The 22,153-nt window shown below is 42.6% G+C and overlaps 1 protein-coding gene across 1 annotated transcript in view; it reads left to right on the top strand.

Annotated features, from left to right (window-relative positions):
• The first annotated feature begins 14,148 nt into the window (after positions 1-14,148).
• LOC147747525 (vitellogenin-A2-like) overlaps positions 14,149-22,153 on the top strand; it is a 71,546-nt gene continuing 63,541 nt past the window's right edge. The window contains exons 1-7 of the mRNA XM_086953992.1: positions 14,149-14,225; positions 14,491-14,511; positions 14,634-14,785; positions 16,267-16,518; positions 17,706-17,867; positions 17,956-18,104; positions 20,565-20,715. Coding sequence (XP_086810118.1) covers positions 14,186-14,225; positions 14,491-14,511; positions 14,634-14,785; positions 16,267-16,518; positions 17,706-17,867; positions 17,956-18,104; positions 20,565-20,715 — 927 coding nt within the window. The 5' untranslated portion in view covers positions 14,149-14,185. The remainder of the gene's footprint in view (positions 14,226-14,490; positions 14,512-14,633; positions 14,786-16,266; positions 16,519-17,705; positions 17,868-17,955; positions 18,105-20,564; positions 20,716-22,153) is intronic.

The following is a 22,153-nucleotide window of genomic DNA, read 5'->3' as shown; positions in this document are numbered from 1 at the left end:
AACCTTGGGGTTAGAGCGGTCGACCTCAAAGCTGGAGAACCGGGTGGGAGTCTCTGCAACAACGCTTAAAATCCTGTGATTTTGGGCAAATCACTTAATGTCCCTATGCCCAATAAAAATAAATGTGTCCTTCTGTAACGAAACCGGTGCTCATGTAAAGCACTTTGATACCCGATGTCTAGGGTCTATAAAACTTTTTTTAAAAGTGGCAAATCATGCTGACGATTTGATGGTTTTTACAAGGGACTTTGTTTGTACCTTTCCTGATTGATTTTGAGGAGATGTTTGGTATCGAATTAATCCACAAAAAAACTAGATCATGTCATGGAATACTCAATTAAATAAGCCCCTGATAAAACAAGCGATAAGCTATCTCAGGATACAGGTTACTCAAGACCTTACCAAGATGGCCCAATGATGGAAACTAGAACTTTGTTAAGGTCTTGGGGTGTTTACCACTCTCAATGATAGGCCGTTCGAATCCATTTACCAAAATGTACTTTTATTTTTGATACAATCCTGTTATCATTGAAACTAAAAGCTATAAAAACTCTACAAGGAGAAATTACAAGTTTAATTTGGTCTTGCAAGGGAGTGAGGATCGCTTGAAAGAAAATTTGAAGATCTAAATTCGATGGAAACATTGCAGGGCCCGATTTTCGTTTATACTGTTGGGCCTTCAAGCTAACAGATATTAGACCTCTCCTGTGTAACTCAGGTTGTTTTTCTCCTTGTTTTTAAGAATAGACAAAAGACTGACCTTTTGGTGGTGATTTCTTTCTTTTTAAATTTGGTCACCCAAAGTTTAGTGTTAAACTTAAGGTATTAAAACCGGCAAGTGAGCTTTGGTACTAGATCAGAAGAAGATGCCCTATTATAGTCTACCCTATTACAGTCTCTCTGAACCTATTTGGAACTCCCCAGGGACTCCTTATTGTCTACAGGATAAAATGGCTGTCCCATTGATGGAAGTAGGAATAAATAAATGGGGGTAATTACTGCATACTGGATAACAAAATAGTTTACTAGGAGACCTTAAATACTATCACAAACCAAAGTTTATCTAAGTTTACGTTTTATCAATTACCGACCTACTCACGCACCTTATGGTAAAGACGGGGAAGAATGGGAAAATAAACTCTATGCAAAGATGTTTCCAAGTGGTACTGTATGCTGGTAATGGGGAAAGATTTGGTTTCAGGACCTACTGAGGAATCCTGGAAGATAGACCTGCATATGATAGATGTAGCATACCTATGACATCTATGACATGTATTGATGCACACTCTATGGTCGTTTGTTAAAGCTGTACATCCCAAAAGAAATCATAATTTTACGATTCACAGAGCGTAATGGACCCCTAAAAGATTATCAAAACTGGGTGGTGAAGGATCCAAATCTTGCTCAAAGGGTTTCCACGTAATGCCGATGATGTACATATGTTCCGGCAGTGTCCTCAGATCCACGTCTTCTGGCAAGATGTTGGTAAGGCTATCTCAGAAATGTTTGAAAAAGAGATCGAGGTAAGCCTTGCTTTGGCTATTTTTGGGGTCTTGCCAGGAGAGGGGTTACACTTTAAACTTATTAAACAGCATGCACAACTGTTATGTTGCTAAATATTATTGGAAAGAAGGGAAATCTGCTTGAAATGGGTATCTCCTTCAGTTCCAGTATATCTGGATTGGGTCTGGTCTGTAAATAGAGTAAACAGTCTAGTAGCAGTCTACTAAAAACAAGATAGTGAACTTGGGTGGCTTTGGAAGAGTGGGTTAACAATAACCATTAGATAATATCTATTAAAGGTCCAATGATTATGAAATAAGTAAGACCATGGCAGGATGGAGGAGTCATTTTCAGGTTGTTATTAATCCTCTGTTTGATTGGTTCCCTTGAGATTGGCTCTTTGGAAATCTCAGAAATGGCTGGAATGCCCTGAGTAGCCAAGCCCCTCTCCAATTGGAATTGCTTTTGAACCCATAAGAAAAATTTCTTATTTGTGAATGAGGACTAAAAAATACAATAAAGAAAGAAACACGGTTGCTGTTTCCAGACTCACGGCATCTGCCATGACACTAATATTATCATCAATTGACCGTATTTGCAATACTGCCAGTCAAATTATTAAAAGGACCCCAATATATGTTTTGCACACCTCATGACAAGATCAACACATCTATATAGAGCAACACATTAGGACTACCTTTATGCATATTACAAAGGAACAAACTGTATATCAAACTTGCCAATAAACTCGGACCTTGTAGTCCATATCACAGGATGAGAATGTTTGCTTTTTAAACATACATTATTGCTACTGTGCATGGAAACATATAAGGTGTGCTCCAGACAGTCTGAGTATACTCAAATGAATCACACCTAATCATAAAACTGGATTTTCCTAATTTTTCACGTAACACAGTGCACTAATTTGCATCGTGCAAGTGGGAAAATCCAATGCAATTTAGAAATGACCTCCACTCCAGTGGTCATCACTGTACCTTGAGAAGTTTCCTTCTAGGTGCAAAATGTTTTGCCGGTGGTTGCCATCAGTTCCTCCAAACCATCAAACTGAATAGGAATTTGTATCTGAAAAACAAAAAGCTAATGCCCCTCACACCCTGAGATCTTTCTCACAGGGCAAAAGGGTTATTATTACAATTGTCTGTCATTCACTGTCAGGTTTTAGATGGTGGTGATGGGCAGAAAAAAGGAGATTACATTGTCTACCCTCAATCAATCAATCAATCAGGGGGATTATAAGCGCGCTCCTCACCCGCGAGGGTCTCAAGTCGCTGAGGGGCTGGGGGTCAAAAAGTCTGCTTAGCCAAAGAGCCAGGTCTTGAGGGTCTTCCTGAAGGTGTTCAGGGAAGGAGCGCGTCTGATGTCTACCTGTAGCTCATTCCAGGTCTTGGCTGCGATGTGAGAGATGGATCTTCAGCCTGCTCTGGCTCTATGGATGTGCAGGGTTTCGGCCAGAGTGAGGTTGGTAGATCGGAGGTTTCTTCTGGGTACGTGGAAGTTGATTCTGTCGTTGAGGTATTTTGGCTCATTGTTGTGTAGTCATTTGTGGTGAGGTTCTTGAAAGTGACACATTTCTCCACAGGGAGCCAGTGGAGTCTTCATAGGTGCTGGCTGATGTGTTCCTGCTTGGGGATGTCTAGGACGAGTCTGGCGGAGGCGTTCTGTATTGTCTGGAGTCTGCAGAGTAGTACTTGATGCCAGCGTAGAGTGCATTTCCATAGTCCAAAATGCTGGTGGTGAGTGCATGGGTGACCGTCTTTCTTGTATAATGGTTGGTCGATTTAAAGGTTTTGTGGAGGATTCAGAGTATGTGTAACGTTCTGGATGTGTTGGCATTAACATGTTGGTTCATGGTGAATGATGAGTCGAGTATGATGCGGAGGTTCTTGGCATGGTCTAGGGGGGAGGTGGGCTTCAGAGGACAGTCGGCCACCGGGTGTGGGCCCATGCAGGGGGGGGTGGTTTCAAGGATGAGGACTTCATACTTCTCGGCATTGAGTTTCAAGCAGCTGTTGAACATCCAGACTGGGACGTCTTGCATACCTTTCTGTAAGTTGGGTTTGGCGGTGTAGAGGTCTTTGGTGAGGGAGAGTATGAGTTAGGTATTGTCAGCGTAGGATACAATGTTGAGGGCGTGTTGTCGGACAATGGCAGCGAGGGGGGCCTTATAGATGTTGAAGAGGGTCGGGATCAGAGGCGACCCTTGTGGGACTCTGCAGGTGATTTTCATGAGATCAGAGAGGAAGGGTGGCAGTCTGATCCTTTGGCTTCTTCTGCTGAGGAATGATTGGATGCATTCCAGGGCTGTTCCCTGTATGCCGGCTTTGTGTAGTCTTGTGGCTAGTGTCCGGTGGGAGACAGTGTCGTAGGCTGCCAATAGGTCGAATAGTATGAGTGCTGTGGAGTGGCCCTGGTCCAGGAGGGTGCGGATGTCATCTGTGGCGGTGTGTAGGGTGGTCTTGGTGCTGTGGTTGCTTGGCAATCCAGATTAATAAGGGTTGAGGATTTGTTTTCTTCGATGAGTCGTGTCAGTTCCCTGTTGACTGTCTTCTCCGCAAATTTGGCTGCGAAGGGGAGGAGCAAGATGGGTCGGTAGTTTTTTAGGTTGTTGGGGTCAGCCTTGGATTTCTTGAGCAGGGGTCTGACTACTGCGTGTTATCAATCATCTGGGAAGGTGCCTGCTGTGAAGGTGGTGTTGATAGTGTGTTGTGGTTCGGGTGCGGTGGCGGCCGTAGCTCTGTGGTAGAAGTGAGGAGGGCAGGGGTTGGTGGGCGTTCCCGAGTGTATACCTTTAATGCTCGAGGCAGTATCTTTGGTCGTGATTAGTGTCCAGTTGGAGATTGGTATCCATATAGGGGTCACCAGTTGTAGCAGCTGTTACCACTGGCTTGTGTCTTGTGAACCCTGGTTGTTCCCTTGCACACCCTGCCTCTGAGCGTGCAGGAAAGTTGCAGGAATATAATGGACACCACAAACATTTTTTACCTTAACGAGAAATTCAACAATTCTGTCCCAACATCAGCTTTTAACCATTATTAGAAACTTAAAATCTGTGGAATATTGGGACATGGAAAGAAAACTACCAGCTCCTTTCATCCAGCTGTGGAATGAGAAGACCAGTGAATACTGCAAAGCAACAAAGTTGAAGCTATAAACAAGAATCTGAAGAGAAATGCCATGCCACCCTTACCATTGAGGATTGACGGGGCAGAAGTTTGCCAATTGTGCTAGCTTCACCAATATTATATTTAGTTAGTCATGGCATTTTGGCAATGACCATCTTGTATGATGGGATTAGTATCTTTTCTTTTCTTTTCTTTTATCATTGAGGGTGTCGGCCTACAAGTTTCAGCCTTCATGTTTTCTCTGAAAAACAATAAAACAGGACAAGCTAAATGTATTGATTACAACAAGAGGGCCCCTTTGAACAATAGGGAGAGAGAGATCCTGCAGTAAAAACAAAGACAACAAACAAAACTCTATTCGCCCTCAAATATATATTAGAGCTTAAATTCTATGGTTTATGAAAATTGATTTAAAGGAGCCAAGATCTTTATGATCAACACTTATTATTTTTGTGATTTTTTATTTCTTCACTTATACAACTGATAATGAATAAGAATGATTTAAGAAACACATATTGGGCCAAATACATAATTCTTTACTTCAAAGATTGATTAGATTACATCATAAATACAAATAAGCCACCCAACCATCACTCATACTAAAATAGCATGCACATACATGTCAGTCATAACCCATACACAAGACAATAGTAAATTGCTAGGACAGTTTATGTGTGTGTGTGTGTGTGTGTGTGTGTGTGTGTGGGTGTGTGTGTGTGTGTGTGTGTGTGCATTTGTGCATAATTGTGTGTCAAGTGGAGTTTGGCTAACAGTCTGCATGTACTGGCATTTGGCTGGTAGTGTGTGTAAACTGGGACATGGCTGGCGATGTGTGTGGACTAGCGCTTGGCTGGCAGTGAATGTGGACTGGCGCTTGACTGGTTGAGTGTGTGTGGACCTGGCACTTGGCTGGTGGTGTGTGTGGACTAGTTTTCATAAATATAGAGATTTGCTAGATTTCCCTAGCTGCCGGATGAGCTCGACCCAAAATCCACAGCTAGACAAATTACAAAAAAGTGTCTGTTTTCATTGGAAAAATGTGATGTATCCACGTTGCGTTTTCAGCCATTTTCTGTTACTGGCACTAGTCCTACCCACACAAGTGAGGTACCATTTTTATCGGGAGACTTAGGCAAAAACAGAACAGTATGGGTACCCACGAATTCAGAGATGTACAAATAACCACTACTTCTAAACTCCATAACTTGTTCCCATTTTAGAAATACATAGGCTTCCTTGATACCTACTTTTTCACTAACTAGAAGGAGGTTGAAGGCACATAAAATAGGAAAAATAGGCTATGTCCCTGTAAAATGGGTTGCTTCTATTAACTTTAATAACATGCACTTACCATCATCTGGATCAAAGGTCATGTGGGTTAACCTCATGCGATGTCATTGGGTGTTAAAAGTATGTAATATCATATCTGCCAACACAAGCATTTTTTGCGTAACTAATCTCCTTCGACCATTCCAGCCTGTTAATGACCACGTTTCAAGCCTTGACCCTTCCCCTCCTGTATGCAGGTTACACACTACTACTCCTCATCTCATCAAGCGTGTGAAGAACTTAGACCACGTTCCTTAAACTGACGAAAATGTAATGGCATCATATTGAAGCCAGCGGCATTGCCCACGATACTATCAGAAACAGCACTCCTGTTTACCTGGCTCAGGAACTATCTTTCTTGGAAAAGAATGCCTTACCAATAAACAGTAGAAAACAAATCAAAAGCCAATACTGCACACTTGATGCCTGATACTAATTTCTCAATACCTGCGATTGGAACGACAAGTAGATCCACACTTGTTGGACAGAATAAATCTGTTTTTTATTTCTTTAACTTCAGATTCTTTGTTTGGTTAATTTTCACCAATTTCATATTTGAAACATCTTATACAAACATCTCTACATTGAATACCAAAATTATTACCATATCATCACGCAAATATATTTACAGTTACATTTACATTTACAATATTCACAAAACACCATATGCTGATGGTTTGAAATCAGGGGTGCCGGCCTATACTAGGGAGCTCCTGCTGACCATTGGCCAGCAGACTAACTCTCGCTGCCTGCGCCTGGGAGAGGTAATGGAAGGGCCTTTTTGTTGCCGAAATTCTGGTTTTGACTCATGCCCTTCATGCCCTCCACCCCTCCCCGCACCATATAAGCCCATCCTGAGAATCCTACTCCTTAATGTCCGCTCCCTGATCAAACATGGAGATTCACGACCTAATTGAAGATGAAGCGCCTGATGTGTTTTTTATGATGGAATCTTGGCTAACAGACAATACTGTGGCTGAGCCTGGCCTTGCACTCCCCCCAGGGTACAGCATCCTGACCCTAAATAGGGAGACTAGAAGTGGAGGCATAGCTGTCATCTTCAGGTCCAAGTTCGCCTGTTCATTTGTCAGGGAGGACATAGCTGGGTGCGAATGCGCTCGCTATGTTTTCACTGCGAGCACTCACTTTTCCTTCACTGGTATCTTAGTTTATCGCCCCCCAGGTCCGGCTGCAGAATTTAAATTAGCTATTGTTGAGGCTGTGAGCACTCTTGCTTTGACTTCAGCTAATTTCACTCTCATCGGGGACCTTAACCTTCATTTTGATCGCCCTTCAGACCCAGAAATTGGCAGCCTTCTGGCCGACCTACCTGCTTGTCAATTGAGTCAATTGGTGGTGGGTGCTACTCACAATGCTGGACATCTATTGGATCCGGTCTTCTCCGATATTCCTTTGCTCACAGCCAAAGCGCCTAGCCCAGTATGCTGGTCAGATCATCACCTAGTGTCCCTCTCCCTTCCGCTTCCTGATACACTCCCCAGAGCTAACCTTAAGTCCACTCTCAGACGCTGCTGGCACAAACTCAAGTTGGAGGAGCTACTTGCCATTCTAGAGGCCTGTCCACTGACGTTAGGCACTGACACGGAACAATTGTACGAAGCATTCTGCAAATGGCTTTTACATGCTTTAGATACTTTGATTCCAGCAAAGCAGTCTATCAGTCGCTGTTCGAGCTCCAACCCCTGGTACAACGACTCCCTTGCTGCTAAGCAAAGTACTTGTAAAAAATTTGAACAGGCCTGGAGAAAGAATTATGACCGGGGGGTGAAAAAGTTGTATCAGGATGAGATCAAATGCTACCACAAGGCAGTACATCTGGAACGTGCAGCTCACCTTACTAGCGAGATTAAGTCCAGCAAAAAGCCCGCTAAATGCATTTTTTTAAATACTGAATGATTTTAAAAATAGGAAAAATCCCCCTATTCATACTTTCACGTCAGGTCAGCAATGTGAGGGACTGGCCAATTTCTTTGTTCAGAAAGTGGAAGTCATCTACAGATCTTTCCCCAGTTGCCCCTTGGACCTGGTAGCCCCTGTTGCACCCCTCCCCGCTGCCACTCTGACAGCGATCCCATCTATTACTCAGGACGAGCTTCTTTCTCTAAGTATGAAGGTCAAATCAGGGTCCCTATTAGACCCCATGGCGCCCGGCCCAATTTAAAGAATGCCTTCCGGTCCTTCTTGCACCCATAGGCCAAATGATCAATTCCTTCTTCACTTCGGCTGTGGTGCCAGTGGCATGGAAGCTTGCTAGGGTGGTCCCCCTGCTGAAAAAACCCTCCCTGGACCCCACTAAGCCTGAAAACATTCGTCCAATATCTCTTCTGCCTTGGGTCACCAAAATTTCGGAGGCCCACACTAATACTATCCTTTCAGGTTTTCTGAATAGTAATGGTATTTTTGACCCCTCTGAGACAGGCTTCCGCCCCGGCCATAGCACCTAGACCACACTTCTGGCGGTATGCAAACCATTCTGGATAAGGGACAGACTGCGGCTCTGATTTTGCTTGATCTCAGCGCCGCGTTCGATACTGTATCTCATCAGATCCTCCTGTGTCCCCTAGAGGAAGCAGGGGTAGTGGGTTTGGCACTGGATTGGTTTGGTTCTTATATTTCGGATAGGGCGTTCCAAGTCACAGCTCCCCCCTTCCTCTCCCAGGTCCATTCTAGCAAGCAGGGGGTGCCTCAGGGTTCAGCATTAAGTCCCTGTCTGTTTAATCTCAACGTCCAGCCTTTGGCGAGAGTAGCACACGACCATGGTTTGGCCCTGGTTTCTTATACGGATGACACACAACTGGTGGTGGCCCTTTCAGATGTCCTTGACTTGGGCCACATGCAGTTTCGAACTGGGCTTGAGGCGATCTCACGTTGGATGACGGCCAATTGTCTTCAACTTAATGCAAGCAAATCAGAAGTGCTGCTGGTGGGAAAAAATAAAGAGTATTGAAGTACTCAGTGGTGGCCTACATCCATTGGCAATGCCCCTACTCCCAAGTCAGTGGTAAAGAACCTAGGGGTCTGGCTGGACTCTACCCTCAGGTTCCAGGAGCACACCAAAAAGGTAGCGGGCACCTGCTTTGGACTTTTATGGGGGCTGAGGCCTATCCTGGGGTTCTTCGATCCTGCCACGCGCCAACTAATCATCCAGGCGACTATTCTGTCGCGAATAGACTACGCCAACTCTTTGTTGCTAGGCGCCAACAAGGCTGAGGTGAACCGCCTGCAGCAGCGAGTCCAAAATGCTGCCGCACGAGTCCTGCTCAGGCTCCCTAGAACTTGTTCTACATCAGGCGCCATTAGACGTCTTCACTGGCTGCCAGTTCCTAAAAGGATTCAATTTGAAGCACTTTGTCTGGCTTTTAAAATCCTCAAACTCTCGCCCCCCGAGATTCTATCCACTCTGTTGACCCCTTATGTCCCTAAGCGTCAGTTACGTTCTGCTGAGCATCTGTTGGCGGTGGTCCCCCATGTAACAACGGACTAGAGCTGGGGGCCGGTCTTTCCGCTATCTAGCTGCTAAGCTTTGGAATTCTCTCCCCGCTCAGGCTCGCCGCTTGGATGGCCTATTTTCTTTCTATAAGGCAATTAAAACCCATTTGTTCCCTGTGGGCTTGTCCTGCTGCCTTTCTGAGCCCGCTTTCAGCTCCGGGACGCCCCTTTGCTGGGGCAGCTGCGCGCTTTATAAAATTACATAACAATAACAACAATAACAATAGACGTTTGATAAATATAGTCTTTTTGAAATTTGGAGCGTTTTTTGAAAAAAGAATTGATGTAATCTTATTTCTTAACAAATATGGTCTACGCGTTTCAAACTCTGAATCAGTTAGGAGTTCTCATCAGGACCGAAGCTCCAATTAAAGAGCTTATTATTTATGTATTTATTTTATTATTTATTTATTATTACAATTTGTAAAGCGTATACGTATGCCCATGGGCGTCTTGGCGCTTATTGAGGAAAACACGAGGCAGGACATTATCCTACATGTATCCACATGCAACCATTCGTTGTTTTGATGCATGGGCCTTGTTTGTGGGGCCCATGCCACATAGAGGGCTTAAGATCTGCTGGCACTGTACGGCAGTCTTTTTTGAAAACGAGCTGTCTGCAGGAAAGCGTATTTTGTCGGCTCTCTCACGTAGCCTCGAGATGGACCAATAAACAGGACATATATGCACAGGAGGCAAAGAAGTACAATAAAGAAAGGACAAGAACATTTATCCACGTCTATGTCTGGCCTCAGGGTCTGGAACAGCATTCACATCAACATCAATTTTGAACATACCAAGCAGACATATCTTCAAAGAGCCCACACAGCGCACACCCTATATTAAACAAACTTATTCCTAGGCCTCGCCCACTGTTCAGCGCTCCATTAATCTCTAGATAGAGACACTTTTCTGTAAAATGGCCCCCGTTATTCCTGTATTTTAGGAGTGACATAGTAATGCAGCATTGGTTGTTATTTGCTGACAGCCGCATGGTCTATCTCAGGGACTACATCAAAAGGAACATATTACTAAAATAAATTCTGTAGGCTCACCAGCATTTTTCATCTGCTTGCTGATATATAGGGCAGCAATATTACTGGTGCTTTCTTGATATTGAAGTGTATGACCATGGTTCTAATTGAGGGTGAATTATGGGAATATGTACAGTGAAAAAGATATGACCAAAAGCAGCCTCCGACGTCTTGAAGATAGTTTAAAGCAAGTCAATTTCGATGTGTAAAATGATTGCCAATGTGCACATGAATAGCTGCCCTCTTACATTGAACTCAAGGTGGGCATTTTATTCATAATCTGACACTGATCGCTCCTTATCATATCAAGCCTGTGAATGCTAATTGTATAAGTGGCACTTGGTGATTCAGCTGCTCTTCCCACTGTCTCTGGTCTGGCTCTGGCAGCAGGTGTTGTGCACCACAACTGCACCACAACTGCACAACAATACATTAATACCATAGTGAGGCTGTTTTCTATTGCAGAGGATTAGCAATGTCATGACCACAGTCTGATAAGGACTTGGGTGCAGATATATACACAGGCATAGGGGGCTTTCTATATGTCATGTCTGCCTTCCAGCAGTGACCTATATTAAACAAACTTATTCCTAGGCCTCGCCCACTGTTCAATAAAGAGTATTGAAGTACTCAGTGGTGGCCTACATCCATTGGCAATGCCCCTACTCCCAAGTCAGTGGTAAAGAACCTAGGGGTCTGGCTGGACTCTACCCTCAGGTTCCAGGAGCACACCAAAAAGGTAGCGGGCACCTGCTTTGGACTTTTACGGGGGCTGAGGCCTATCCTGGGGTTCTTCGATCCTGCCACGCGCCAACTAATCATCCAGGCGACTATTCTGTCGCGAATAGACTACGCCAACTCTTTGTTGCTAGGCGCCAACAAGGCTGAGGTGAACCGCCTGCAGCAGCGAGTCCAAAATGCTGCCGCACGAGTCCTGCTCAGGCTCCCTAGAACTTGTTCTACATCAGGCGCCATTAGACGTCTTCACTGGCTGCCAGTTCCTAAAAGGATTCAATTTGAAGCACTTTGTCTGGCTTTTAAAATCCTCAAACTCTCGCCCCCCCGAGATTCTATCCACTCTGTTGACCCCTTATGTCCCTAAGCGTCAGTTACGTTCTGCTGAGCATCTGTTGGCGGTGGTCCCCCATGTAACAACGGACTAGAGCTGGGGGCCGGTCTTTCCGCTATCTAGCTGCTAAGCTTTGGAATTCTCTCCCCGCTCAGGCTCGCCGCTTGGATGGCCTATTTTCTTTCTATAAGGCAATTAAAACCCATTTGTTCCCTGTGGGCTAGTCCTGCTGCCTTCCTGAGCCCGCTTTCAGCTCCGGGACGCCCCTTTGCTGGGGCAGCTGCGCGCTTTATAAAATTACATAACAATAACAACAATAACAATAGACGTTTGATAAATATAGTCTTTTTGAAATTTGGAGCGTTTTTTGAAAAAAGAATTGATGTAATCTTATTTCTTAACAAATATGGTCTACGCGTTTCAAACTCTGAATCAGTTAGGAGTTCTCATCAGGACCGAAGCTCCAATTAAAGAGCTTATTATTTATGTATTTATTTTATTATTTATTTATTATTACAATTTGTAAAGCGTATACGTATGCCCATGGGCGTCTTGGCGCTTATTGAGGAAAACACGAGGCAGGACATTATCCTACATGTATCCACATGCAACCATTCGTTGTTTTGATGCATGGGCCTTGTTTGTGGGGCCCATGCCACATAGAGGGCTTAAGATCTGCTGGCACTGTACGGCAGTCTTTTTTGAAAACGAGCTGTCTGCAGGAAAGCGTATTTTGTCGGCTCTCTCACGTAGCCTCGAGATGGACCAATAAACAGGACATATATGCACAGGAGGCAAAGAAGTACAATAAAGAAAGGACAAGAACATTTATCCACGTCTATGTCTGGCCTCAGGGTCTGGAACAGCATTCACATCAACATCAATTTTGAACATACCAAGCAGACATATCTTCAAAGAGCCCACACAGCGCACACCCTATATTAAACAAACTTATTCCTAGGCCTCGCCCACTGTTCAGCGCTCCATTAATCTCTAGATAGAGACACTTTTCTGTAAAATGGCCCCCGTTATTCCTGTATTTTAGGAGTGACATAGTAATGCAGCATTGGTTGTTATTTGCTGACAGTCGCATGGTCTATCTCAGGGACTACATCAAAAGGAACATATTACTAAAATAAATTCTGTAGGCTCACTAGCATTTTTCATCTGCTTGCTGATATACAGGGCAGCAATATTACTGGTGCTTTCTTGATATTGAAGTGTATGACCATGGTTCTAATTGAGGGTGAATTATGGGAGTGAGGTATATCAGGCTGAAAGCCCATTTCAAGCCACAGTGGAATTATGTGGCCCTACAGAGGAATGAGGCTAAACCAAGAGTCCCACTGTAAGGGCAGGGGACTCTGGTATGACTTGCACGGTACTACAAAGGGATAATGTACCTGTTATATCATACATGTGGATACCTCCTTACTCACCACTCACCCCACAATTCTTGGTAAGTAACTCTTACATGGAAGTGAGTTTCTTGTTACACTTTTATAGAATACATTTGGGAATATGTACAGTGAAAAAGATATGACCAAAAGCAGCCTCCGACTTCTTGAAGATAGTTTAAAGCAAGTGAATTTCGATGTGTAAAATGATTGCCAATGTGCACATGAATAGCTGCCCTCTTACATTGAACTCAAGGTGGGCATTTTATTCATAATCTGACACTGATCGCTCCTTATCATATCCAGCCTGTGAATGCTAATTGTATAAGTGGCACTTGGTGATGTGCTTATGCAGCTGCTCTTCCCACTGTCTCTGGTCTGGCTCTGGCAGCAGGTGTTGTGCACCACAACTGCACAGCAATACATTAATACCATAGTGAGGCTGTTTTCTATTTCAGAGGATTAGCAATGTCATGACCACAGTCTGATAAGGACTTAGGTGCAGATATATACACAGAGTAGGGGGCTTTCTATATGTCATGTCTGCCTTCCAGCAGTGACCTCACAGCCTGTGCCTTATTGTGTAAAAAGAGGCAGCTGCACTAAGGACAGGTCCAGGAGCATGCAGCATTAATCCCCACATTAATGTTGTATATAAACCAAGGAAGGTGCCACAGTACATCACTGCATTCACACAAATCCGTTAACGTGGACAATAATACATTCCTGGGGCAACTGTCTACTCTGATGTCATCTTGTGGTTTGCACAGTGCTCAGACTCACTATCATTTAGATAAGATCTGTCGCTCGAGCCAGAATGACCAGAGCAAGGTTATCACAACCTTTCACAGGTGTACAGTAAGACCTGCCAAAAACCTATAGTGAATCTAATCAGCATAACCACATATTCATTTATTTCATCGCTGTCTGACAACCAATCACTTTTTTATAAATCTTTACAAAAGCACGTTTGAATTATTTTAGTGTATACAATATGTAGATTAATGCTAGCTATGTCAAGCCTTTCTGCATCTTTATTTCCGGCTAGAGATCGATATCATTGAGGGTGAAAACAATGCTTGTCGCGAATGATGAAAAAAACTGACGCATCAGCTAAAATCAGCTGGTAGGCAGCCACACACTCCCCCTTTCCTGCTATAAAAGCAGCAGCACAACCACTCACCTCCATCCACCGCCACCATGAGGGGAGTCATTCTAGCCCTTCTGGTTGCTCTTGTGGGTAAGCTCGCACTTCTGCTCCTTTCAATGGAAACTTGTGGGGATCGATAGAACATGTTTCTTTTAATTGTATTTTCTGCATATTTTTTAATGGATTTACTAAATCTAAACGTTTCTTTTAGAGCGCTTGCGGTAGAGTGAATAGTAGGACAATGAAAGAAGCCTCATTTATTTAATATAGTGACCTTCAATATACTGTTGACCTTTATGAATCTGGTTCTTTCTAAGCTGCTTCTCACCTTTCCTGTTTGGTATTCCTCCCACAGGCAGCGAGCAGTCCAACTATGGTAAGTACCTTTTTTGGTATAAGTGGTGTGTTCACCTGTAATGACCTCACTGCATCTCATTATCTTGCGTCAATGTCAGGTGAAATGTTCGTCTCTGTGCTCAGCTCTATGTTTTCTTCCAGAACCCGTCTTCAGTGAAAGTAAGACCTACGTCTTCCAGTACGAGGCCATTATCCTGAATGGATTACCGGAGGCTGGCCTGGCCAGATCTGGAATAAAACTGAACTGCAAGGTGGAGATCAGTGGATTCGCACAGAAGGCCTATCTCCTCAAGGTAAGAATGAACACAGTGTGAGGCGCACAGTGATGACGTGGCAAAGGGGGGCAGTGGGAGGAGGCTCTCCTACAATCATAGCATTTTCTTTCAAAGTTAAACAAATATGATAGACTTAGCCAACGTTGCCAGTGGAGCCACTCTTCCTTAAATAGCAATTGAATCATTTAATAATGTTTTTTAATCTTCTTTTTTAAAAGACAGTATTGTCCCCACTGTACCTATCGTATTGATGAAAGACCTACTGGCTCCTTGGTCTATACAAGTATAGATATCAACATAAAAACATATATTGGGTCCAGCCGGACAATAATGATTCGCTGCTTTGATATCACAATAATAAGTTCACAGTGATAGTTCACAGGGCAGAGTTCCTTTCCAGTCCTGGTCATTTGGAGGAGATTCAGTCAGTATATTCCCTCCAGAGCGCTGCACTCTGCTTCGCTTTTGGGTATCCGTCGCTGTAAGCCTATCTCAAGGGGTGCAAAGCCTTTTCTTTCCAGGCTGCTAAGGCCTGTATTGAGCTTCCTCGAGGCTTGTGCTGGATCTCTTCTGAGCTCACTTTCCCAAAAAACTTCAAACCTGGTAAGTTCTCCGCTGGGGGTTTGCGTACCTGGACTCTCCCTGTTAGCACCTGGATACTCTTCGGAGTGCGCTAAACAAATACCACTCATTCATTCATTAGGTTGTAATTACTCTGCTATGTCACCAGTGGTTGTGCTCGCTTTCCTGGTGTTTCTTCACCTTACCCAGGTCACCAGACATTGAGCGAAGCAGCAGAATGGCACATAATGCTCTTCCTCCTCACTACCCTTCTCCCACTTCTGTTGGGTCTCCATAAACCTGAGGGAGGTGGAAGAACTTAGGTCGTGCTCTGTCACTCCCCAGCCAACATCTTCGTGGTCAGCTGGAGGTCTGTAGAGACCCACAGCAGGCAGGGGATTCAGTATGTGCTGATGTGGCTTTCAGAGAGTCCCCACTGGCACTGCGCCTACCCTAAATCACAGCTTCAGGTGAGGGTGGGGAAAGCACAGAGAGTGGCAGAACACCAGACAGTACATTTGCTATATTTGGGTGTAGTTGGGAGGGGCAATAAAGAGAGGGTGATGTGGATATATGGCAGGACACCGATATTTTATTTTTCAATATTTGGGAGTGGAAGAGTTGGGTAATGCTGAGGGATTTGTGGGACGTTGACAAGATGACATGTATTTTGTTTTCAGTTGTGTTGGAGTGGAAAAAGCAGCCAGAATGTGGTGGGAATGAACTATGTGTGCACCATGTGATCAGTATTACAGACAGTAGTGCACTGTTTAATACATAGGTGCACAGTGTAATACATAGGTGCCCGCAATATGTGTAAATCAAGAACCTCAATATTCTACAGGATGCACTCAGCATCTTAGTTTCTAATGGCATTGTCTTCAGGATATATAGGAATACCTTTCAAAAATCCTAAATATAACTATTTTATTTTGCAGATCACATCTCCAGAAATCAAAGAATACAATGGCATCTGGCCCAAGGATCCATTCACTCGTTCCTCAAAGCTGACACAAAGTATTGCTGCTCAGCTGAGCAGACCTGTGAAGTTTGAGTACAGCAATGGACGTGTAGGAAACATGTATGCTCCAGATGGTGTTTCTGAAACTATACTTAACATTTACAGAGGAATCGTGAACATGCTGCAGGTCACCATCAAGAAAACACAAAATGTCTATGACTTGCAAGAGGTTAGTGTCAATTATTTTAAAACAGTTGTTAGAAATATTGAGATCTATTACTGACACCGTGTAACAATACTATCTTACATATATATTTAAGTGGCATGAACACATGTATAAAGCCACCTGCAAAGTGTGGTAAGGCTCCCTCCAAGATATAAAAATGCTGATGTCTGAGTGTTGTGAGGTTAGTTTAAAAAAAATCTTATTTCTTTCCCAAACTTAACAAATGTGTCTGGTGAAAGTACACCTTCACTTACAATGTCCAGGATCTACACCTCCTGTAGCTTCCAAGACATCATTTGATGTTAAATGGGAACCTGGTCAACAACACATTGGATGTCTTTCGCATTGTTTCCAACTAGGTTCATAGATGGTGTTGTGTGATGATGATATCTCTAAAGTATAAAACTGTTGATCAATTTTCTAGGAAATATTTTGACCTTCTGAAATAGTGATGAGAAGAAGTCCTCACAATGTTTCTCCAGAGTGATAAAGACACGTCTGCAAAGACTGTCCTAATGTATTGTTTCCATCTTGTATCACATTGGCAGAACATGCTCTGCGTTTGATAATCTAGTGAGTTCTAAGAGTTGTAGTCTTTGTTTGCTTGTATGGAGTCATTCAGACTAATGCACTCGATAATAATATTTCAAATCAGACAACTTGCAGAGAAAATTGATTCCTGCATACAAAGACAAAGGTAGCAAGGTACTCTTTGAGTTTTTTGCTTTCAAAAATATGTGTTTCTAATTTCCAAAGTGCCTGACTCAGGTGGACCTGAACATACTTAGATTCCAAAGTTTAGGCAACATTCATGATGGAGATGCTAACCCTATTTTACTAGAAATAAGGCAGTTGAGTTTCTCAACACCTTGCATCCAAGGGTAACTGATGCAGACTCTATAGAATGGAAGTGAAGTAATGACACTTGGTTGAATCGCTCACACATATGAAAGAGGCATGGTGTCCTCCCTTAAGAGTCAGTAAAATTAATTCTAGATGGTTCAGCTTGCAGCAAATCAAGATATCACCGATTGCTGTCATGGCCTGCAAATCAGTAGGTTGAATCAAGTGATGGGCTACTTACAGCAGAAACCTTTGATAATTGGCAAATCTTACTTTATCTGAATATGTTCATATAAGGACCCAGACCACTGCCTGGCAATTTTGATTGTCTCTGCTAATTTCCACAGTCTGGTGTCACCGGTGTCTGCCACACACGGTATGTGATCCAAGAAGACAAGAGAACAGATAGAATCATCGTTGTGAAATCCAGAGACCTGAACAACTGTCAGGATAAAGTGGAAAAGAACATCGGCATGGCTTACATGGAGAAAAGCGATTCTTGGCAGAAGGTACATGCTTGTCACATATCTAGACTCAAATTTGACTTTTAATATCTACCTCTCCATGATCATTTTTTCTGCTTCTATACTTTTATAGATGGTAAAGAATCTAAGAAGGGCGGCAACATTTACTTACAAGATGAAGCCCAGAGATGGTGGCGCTCTAATCACTGAAGTGACTTCACGCCAGGTTTATCAGTTCTCCCCCTTCTATGAACTCTATGGTGCAGCTGTAATGGAAGCTAGGTGGGTGCCTTATATTCATCAATCTCTGTGTGTGCTGTTTGTGCAGGAGCATCACAAAATTACATGTCATGTGTCCAAAGGATCACAGCAGTGTTATCAGGAATTTAGCAATTCCAATTCAAAATAAATTTATTTTTAGTGAAACAGCTATTCAATATGTTTCAAATAAAGTATATATTAAGCTGATTTACAGCTAGACCAGCAATAACATGGACCGAGAAACCATAAATGTTTAAAAGCTTGCACATTAAACTTGAACACAAAAAAATCAATAATTATCAATAGTTAGATTCTTCCTTTTATAGAATCAGCTACCCTTAATTTCCATCTCTTAGTACTGGTTCTGTCCCAATAAAACAATTGTCTGTCTGCCAGTGAAAGGAGAACTGACATCCCCACCTTCGTGGCCTTCTGACTTGATTATGGAAAGAGCATGTGTTTACACTTGCTTTTATATCCTATCTATTGCCTCAGAAATATCAATATTGTGGCAATAGCTTTTAAGCCACAAGTCAACTTTGTTTGATTCTTGCCAATGGCCATACCAGATCAATGAAATTGGCTTGGCTCCTAAATGCTACTACTTAGCTAGACTGGATTTATCATAGAGTTCTATCCAGATGATCACCACCAAAAACATCCTATATGTTCCAAGGCATGCTAAGATGAGAATGGGGTCTGCCCAGTGTTCTTCCAACAGGCAAGCTATAAGACACCAAGCCACTTTGAACTTGAGCTCAGAAAGACAGTTTGGTATTTTAGAAACAGTTAAACTGCCTGTCTGTTCTCTCAGTAATCATCTGGTACATCATAAGGACAAAATATGCACCCTTAAAACTACCTAAAGCCACACATATTTTGACAAACAGCTGTAAGCAAAGAATAACACTACACAAGGTATTGAGTCCACTGGCGATGCCTGAGTTCCACACATTTATTGCTAACAGAAAGGCAGGAACTTTTCTACAGTGCATGGTTCTTTGTACTATTGGAGGTTGACTCTTGGAAGGCAAAGGATGTTTGGTCTAAGTCTTGTTAGAATATGTCTGAGATTTAAATGTGTGTTTCGATGACGATAATGCTTTCTAGAGGACATTTGTAAAATTACACATGTGAAGAATAGAGTAACAGTAGAAAAGTGTGCGTCAACACCTGCCTCAGTGGTTTGAGTGCCACAATGGCAAGTTTTTGAATTGCTAAATTAATATTCACTTTGGTATTGCATAATTCAGAAAGCAAGCAATTCAAATGAATTTAAAAGCTTAGAGGAGAGCCTTTTGTTTTTTTGGTTATGTGAGTTGATTTTACTACATGAAATACAAAATGTTGCCCTTGAGTATAACAAGATTTTCCCCAAAATATGAATTCTGATTCATCTTTTTTATTCATGGAGCTGGTGTCCAGTGACATTATTTTAAGCTAGCCAAGGTTTGCAGCATTTACCTGTTGCATGCCACCCCTGGTTCAGTCCTTGCTATCTCAGGCTCTTGGATTATGCTAGGATTAAAACCAAAAGAAAGTAAACAAGGCTCTGTGAGCTCTATTTACCTTTCATAGCTTCCACTCACTGACTTTTCCTCAGGCACTTGGCAGCAAACATAAGTCTGTGGAGGGGTTCGATGTGAGACAAACTGTCAATGTACGTGATGACAGTTGTGGTCGAAAGTATTCAGGATGTCCCTTCTGCTACACCTGATGAATTAATGTCCATGGTGCTTTCTACAAAAAAGCATTAGCAGATTTATAACCATTATCTAGCAGAAGACTGGCTTGATTTTTGCTTGTAAAGTGTTGTCCTTCAACTTTCTGCTGGGGTGTGTCTCTGTAAATAATTGACACAGTTATGTTAATATACAACTATAACTGTTAATTGTAGTATCTCTAAACTGATTTTTAGCATCTCTCTATATCACCAGATCTTCTCCTTTAGATAGGTTACAATGAAGGAGGAAAGACTGAGAGGGTTCATGCCGAAGATATCTTTCACAACATAGAGCTGTACATAGAAAGTGAAAGGTGGTGAGGAAAATAAAATCTATATTCTCAGCTCATCAAATCATTGCAATGTAATGAAGTCAAACAGAGCCATGCTAAAGCGCTGTCCTCGCATCTATATATGCTACTTTTCATAACTGTGACAGAATCTGGGCAGATGCAACGTCTGAGTAGGGCCAGAGAAAATTAAACTTCTCAGTGATGAAGACAATGAGCATCTACTATTCCAAAAAGGTCCATTAGGAAGTAGGATGAGCTGAACATCAGCCCTCAACAGATCCGTACAAAAACCTTTTATTTTCAGTCTGTATTCTGAGGTCCAAATATGTGCATGTATAATGTCTGGAATGGCAGACTCCAAGCAGGTGGCATTTTAGGACCCCTGCTTACCTGATCATTTGCAAGCTAAGGTTCTTGACAAGACAAATAGGGAGCTAATACATTTTCTATTCATCTTTCTTTCAGGCAAGTGCTCACTTTTGTGGAAACGAAAAGCAATCGAGTGAATGCTCCTCAGACTGAGCTACAGAACCGTGGTGGTCTTCAGTACCAGTTCGCTTCAGAAACATTTCAAATGCCTATTCAGTTAGTGAAGACAAGGAGTCCTGAAACCCAAGTATGTAAAGCTCAAGATATCAGTGTGCATGTGAAATTCAAATTCTCCTTGAATCGCAATCAGGAACTCCTAATTTATGAAACTAATAGAGTTTCATTTAGGGTTTGCTTGTGAGTTGCATTTGGCCTACCTCATAAATATTAAGGAGGTAAGTTGCAGTTTGCGACCCATTTGGAGTCACTGCCATGACAGGGATGATTGCTGGCAGAGATCAACAGACCCCCATGCTTGTGACTGCTTTTTAACTAAGCAATCTTTTTTTTTTAAATGTAGTCTGTTTTCCTGAAAGGAAAATGGAATGTGTTCCAAAAGAAAAAAATTAAACCATGAGGTTTCATTTTTGAAGTATTTATATTTACATTCTCAATGAGGAAGGGGTCCCTTATGGACCCCTTCTTATTTGCAAATGGGTTACCACCAGTTTTAAACTGGCGGGAAAGTATTACTGTTTTGCAACCAGAATGCTATTGCAAAACAGTAATACATACCATATTGATTTAGTATTTGGAAGGTACGCCCCTTCCAAATATCGAATCACGAATGCAAAATGTGATTCGATAATAAGATACAGAATCGCATTTTGTGCACCTTAAAAAGCATTTTTCCGGTCGCAAACAGCCCGATTCCGCGAATTGGGACGTTTGTGTCCAGAAAAATGCTTTGTATATTTGGCCCCTAGTTTCATCGCAGTTGATGCAAACCTCTTACAGGGCCATCCAAAGAATATATTTATAGAATTATATTTGGGTAACATAGTATAACTGGAATGTTTCTCACTGAGGAGTTCTGAGTGGAATTAAATAGACAACAAAAGAAACGGCCAAATTGTGTATGCTGTCACTCAGAACACTGAGGTGAAAAAGATCTCTGTTATTCATATTATACCCATATACTCTTTTATATTCAGTTTATATGGTATGTTATGTATGGTGTCCAGAATCGTTTGGCCCTGCTTTCATCAACTACAAAGGGGCAGAGGAGTAATTGGGGAGCCGTACATAACATGGCCTCTCCCCCCTCTCCCAAATGTCCAAATGTAAAAAGGGAATATCTGGCCACCTGCTACCAACTTCCAACTGGCTCTGTGTACTTCCACTCCCCATCCTCTCAAAGCTGTGCTAGACCAAGTGCTGCACTAACTGGCTTGCAGAGAGCCCTGTCAGAGCAGTGTGGACTTACTTTAGGAGGTAGAAACTGTGAGAATCAACCTTTGTTTCTCACAGTTGCTACATCATAGCTGTGAAGAATCAGATTTAGAATATGGTATTCACAATAGATGCCTCCAATGGAAATATACATAGCATATAGACACATAGATGGGTAACTGTGTTTTACAGGGATGTTTTTCACTCGGGGGTTCTGAGAATAGCATCTCTGTAACTCACAATTATCCATCTATAAAGTAATGGATGGCACCTAAAAGCATATGCCCCTGCTA

The sequence above is a fragment of the Lissotriton vulgaris genome, chromosome 1_1 (genome assembly GCF_964263255.1).
Source record: "Lissotriton vulgaris chromosome 1_1, aLisVul1.2, whole genome shotgun sequence".
In the NCBI taxonomy this organism is placed as follows: domain Eukaryota; kingdom Metazoa; phylum Chordata; class Amphibia; order Caudata; family Salamandridae; genus Lissotriton; species Lissotriton vulgaris.
This window is presented reverse-complemented; position numbering and strand designations above follow the sequence as displayed.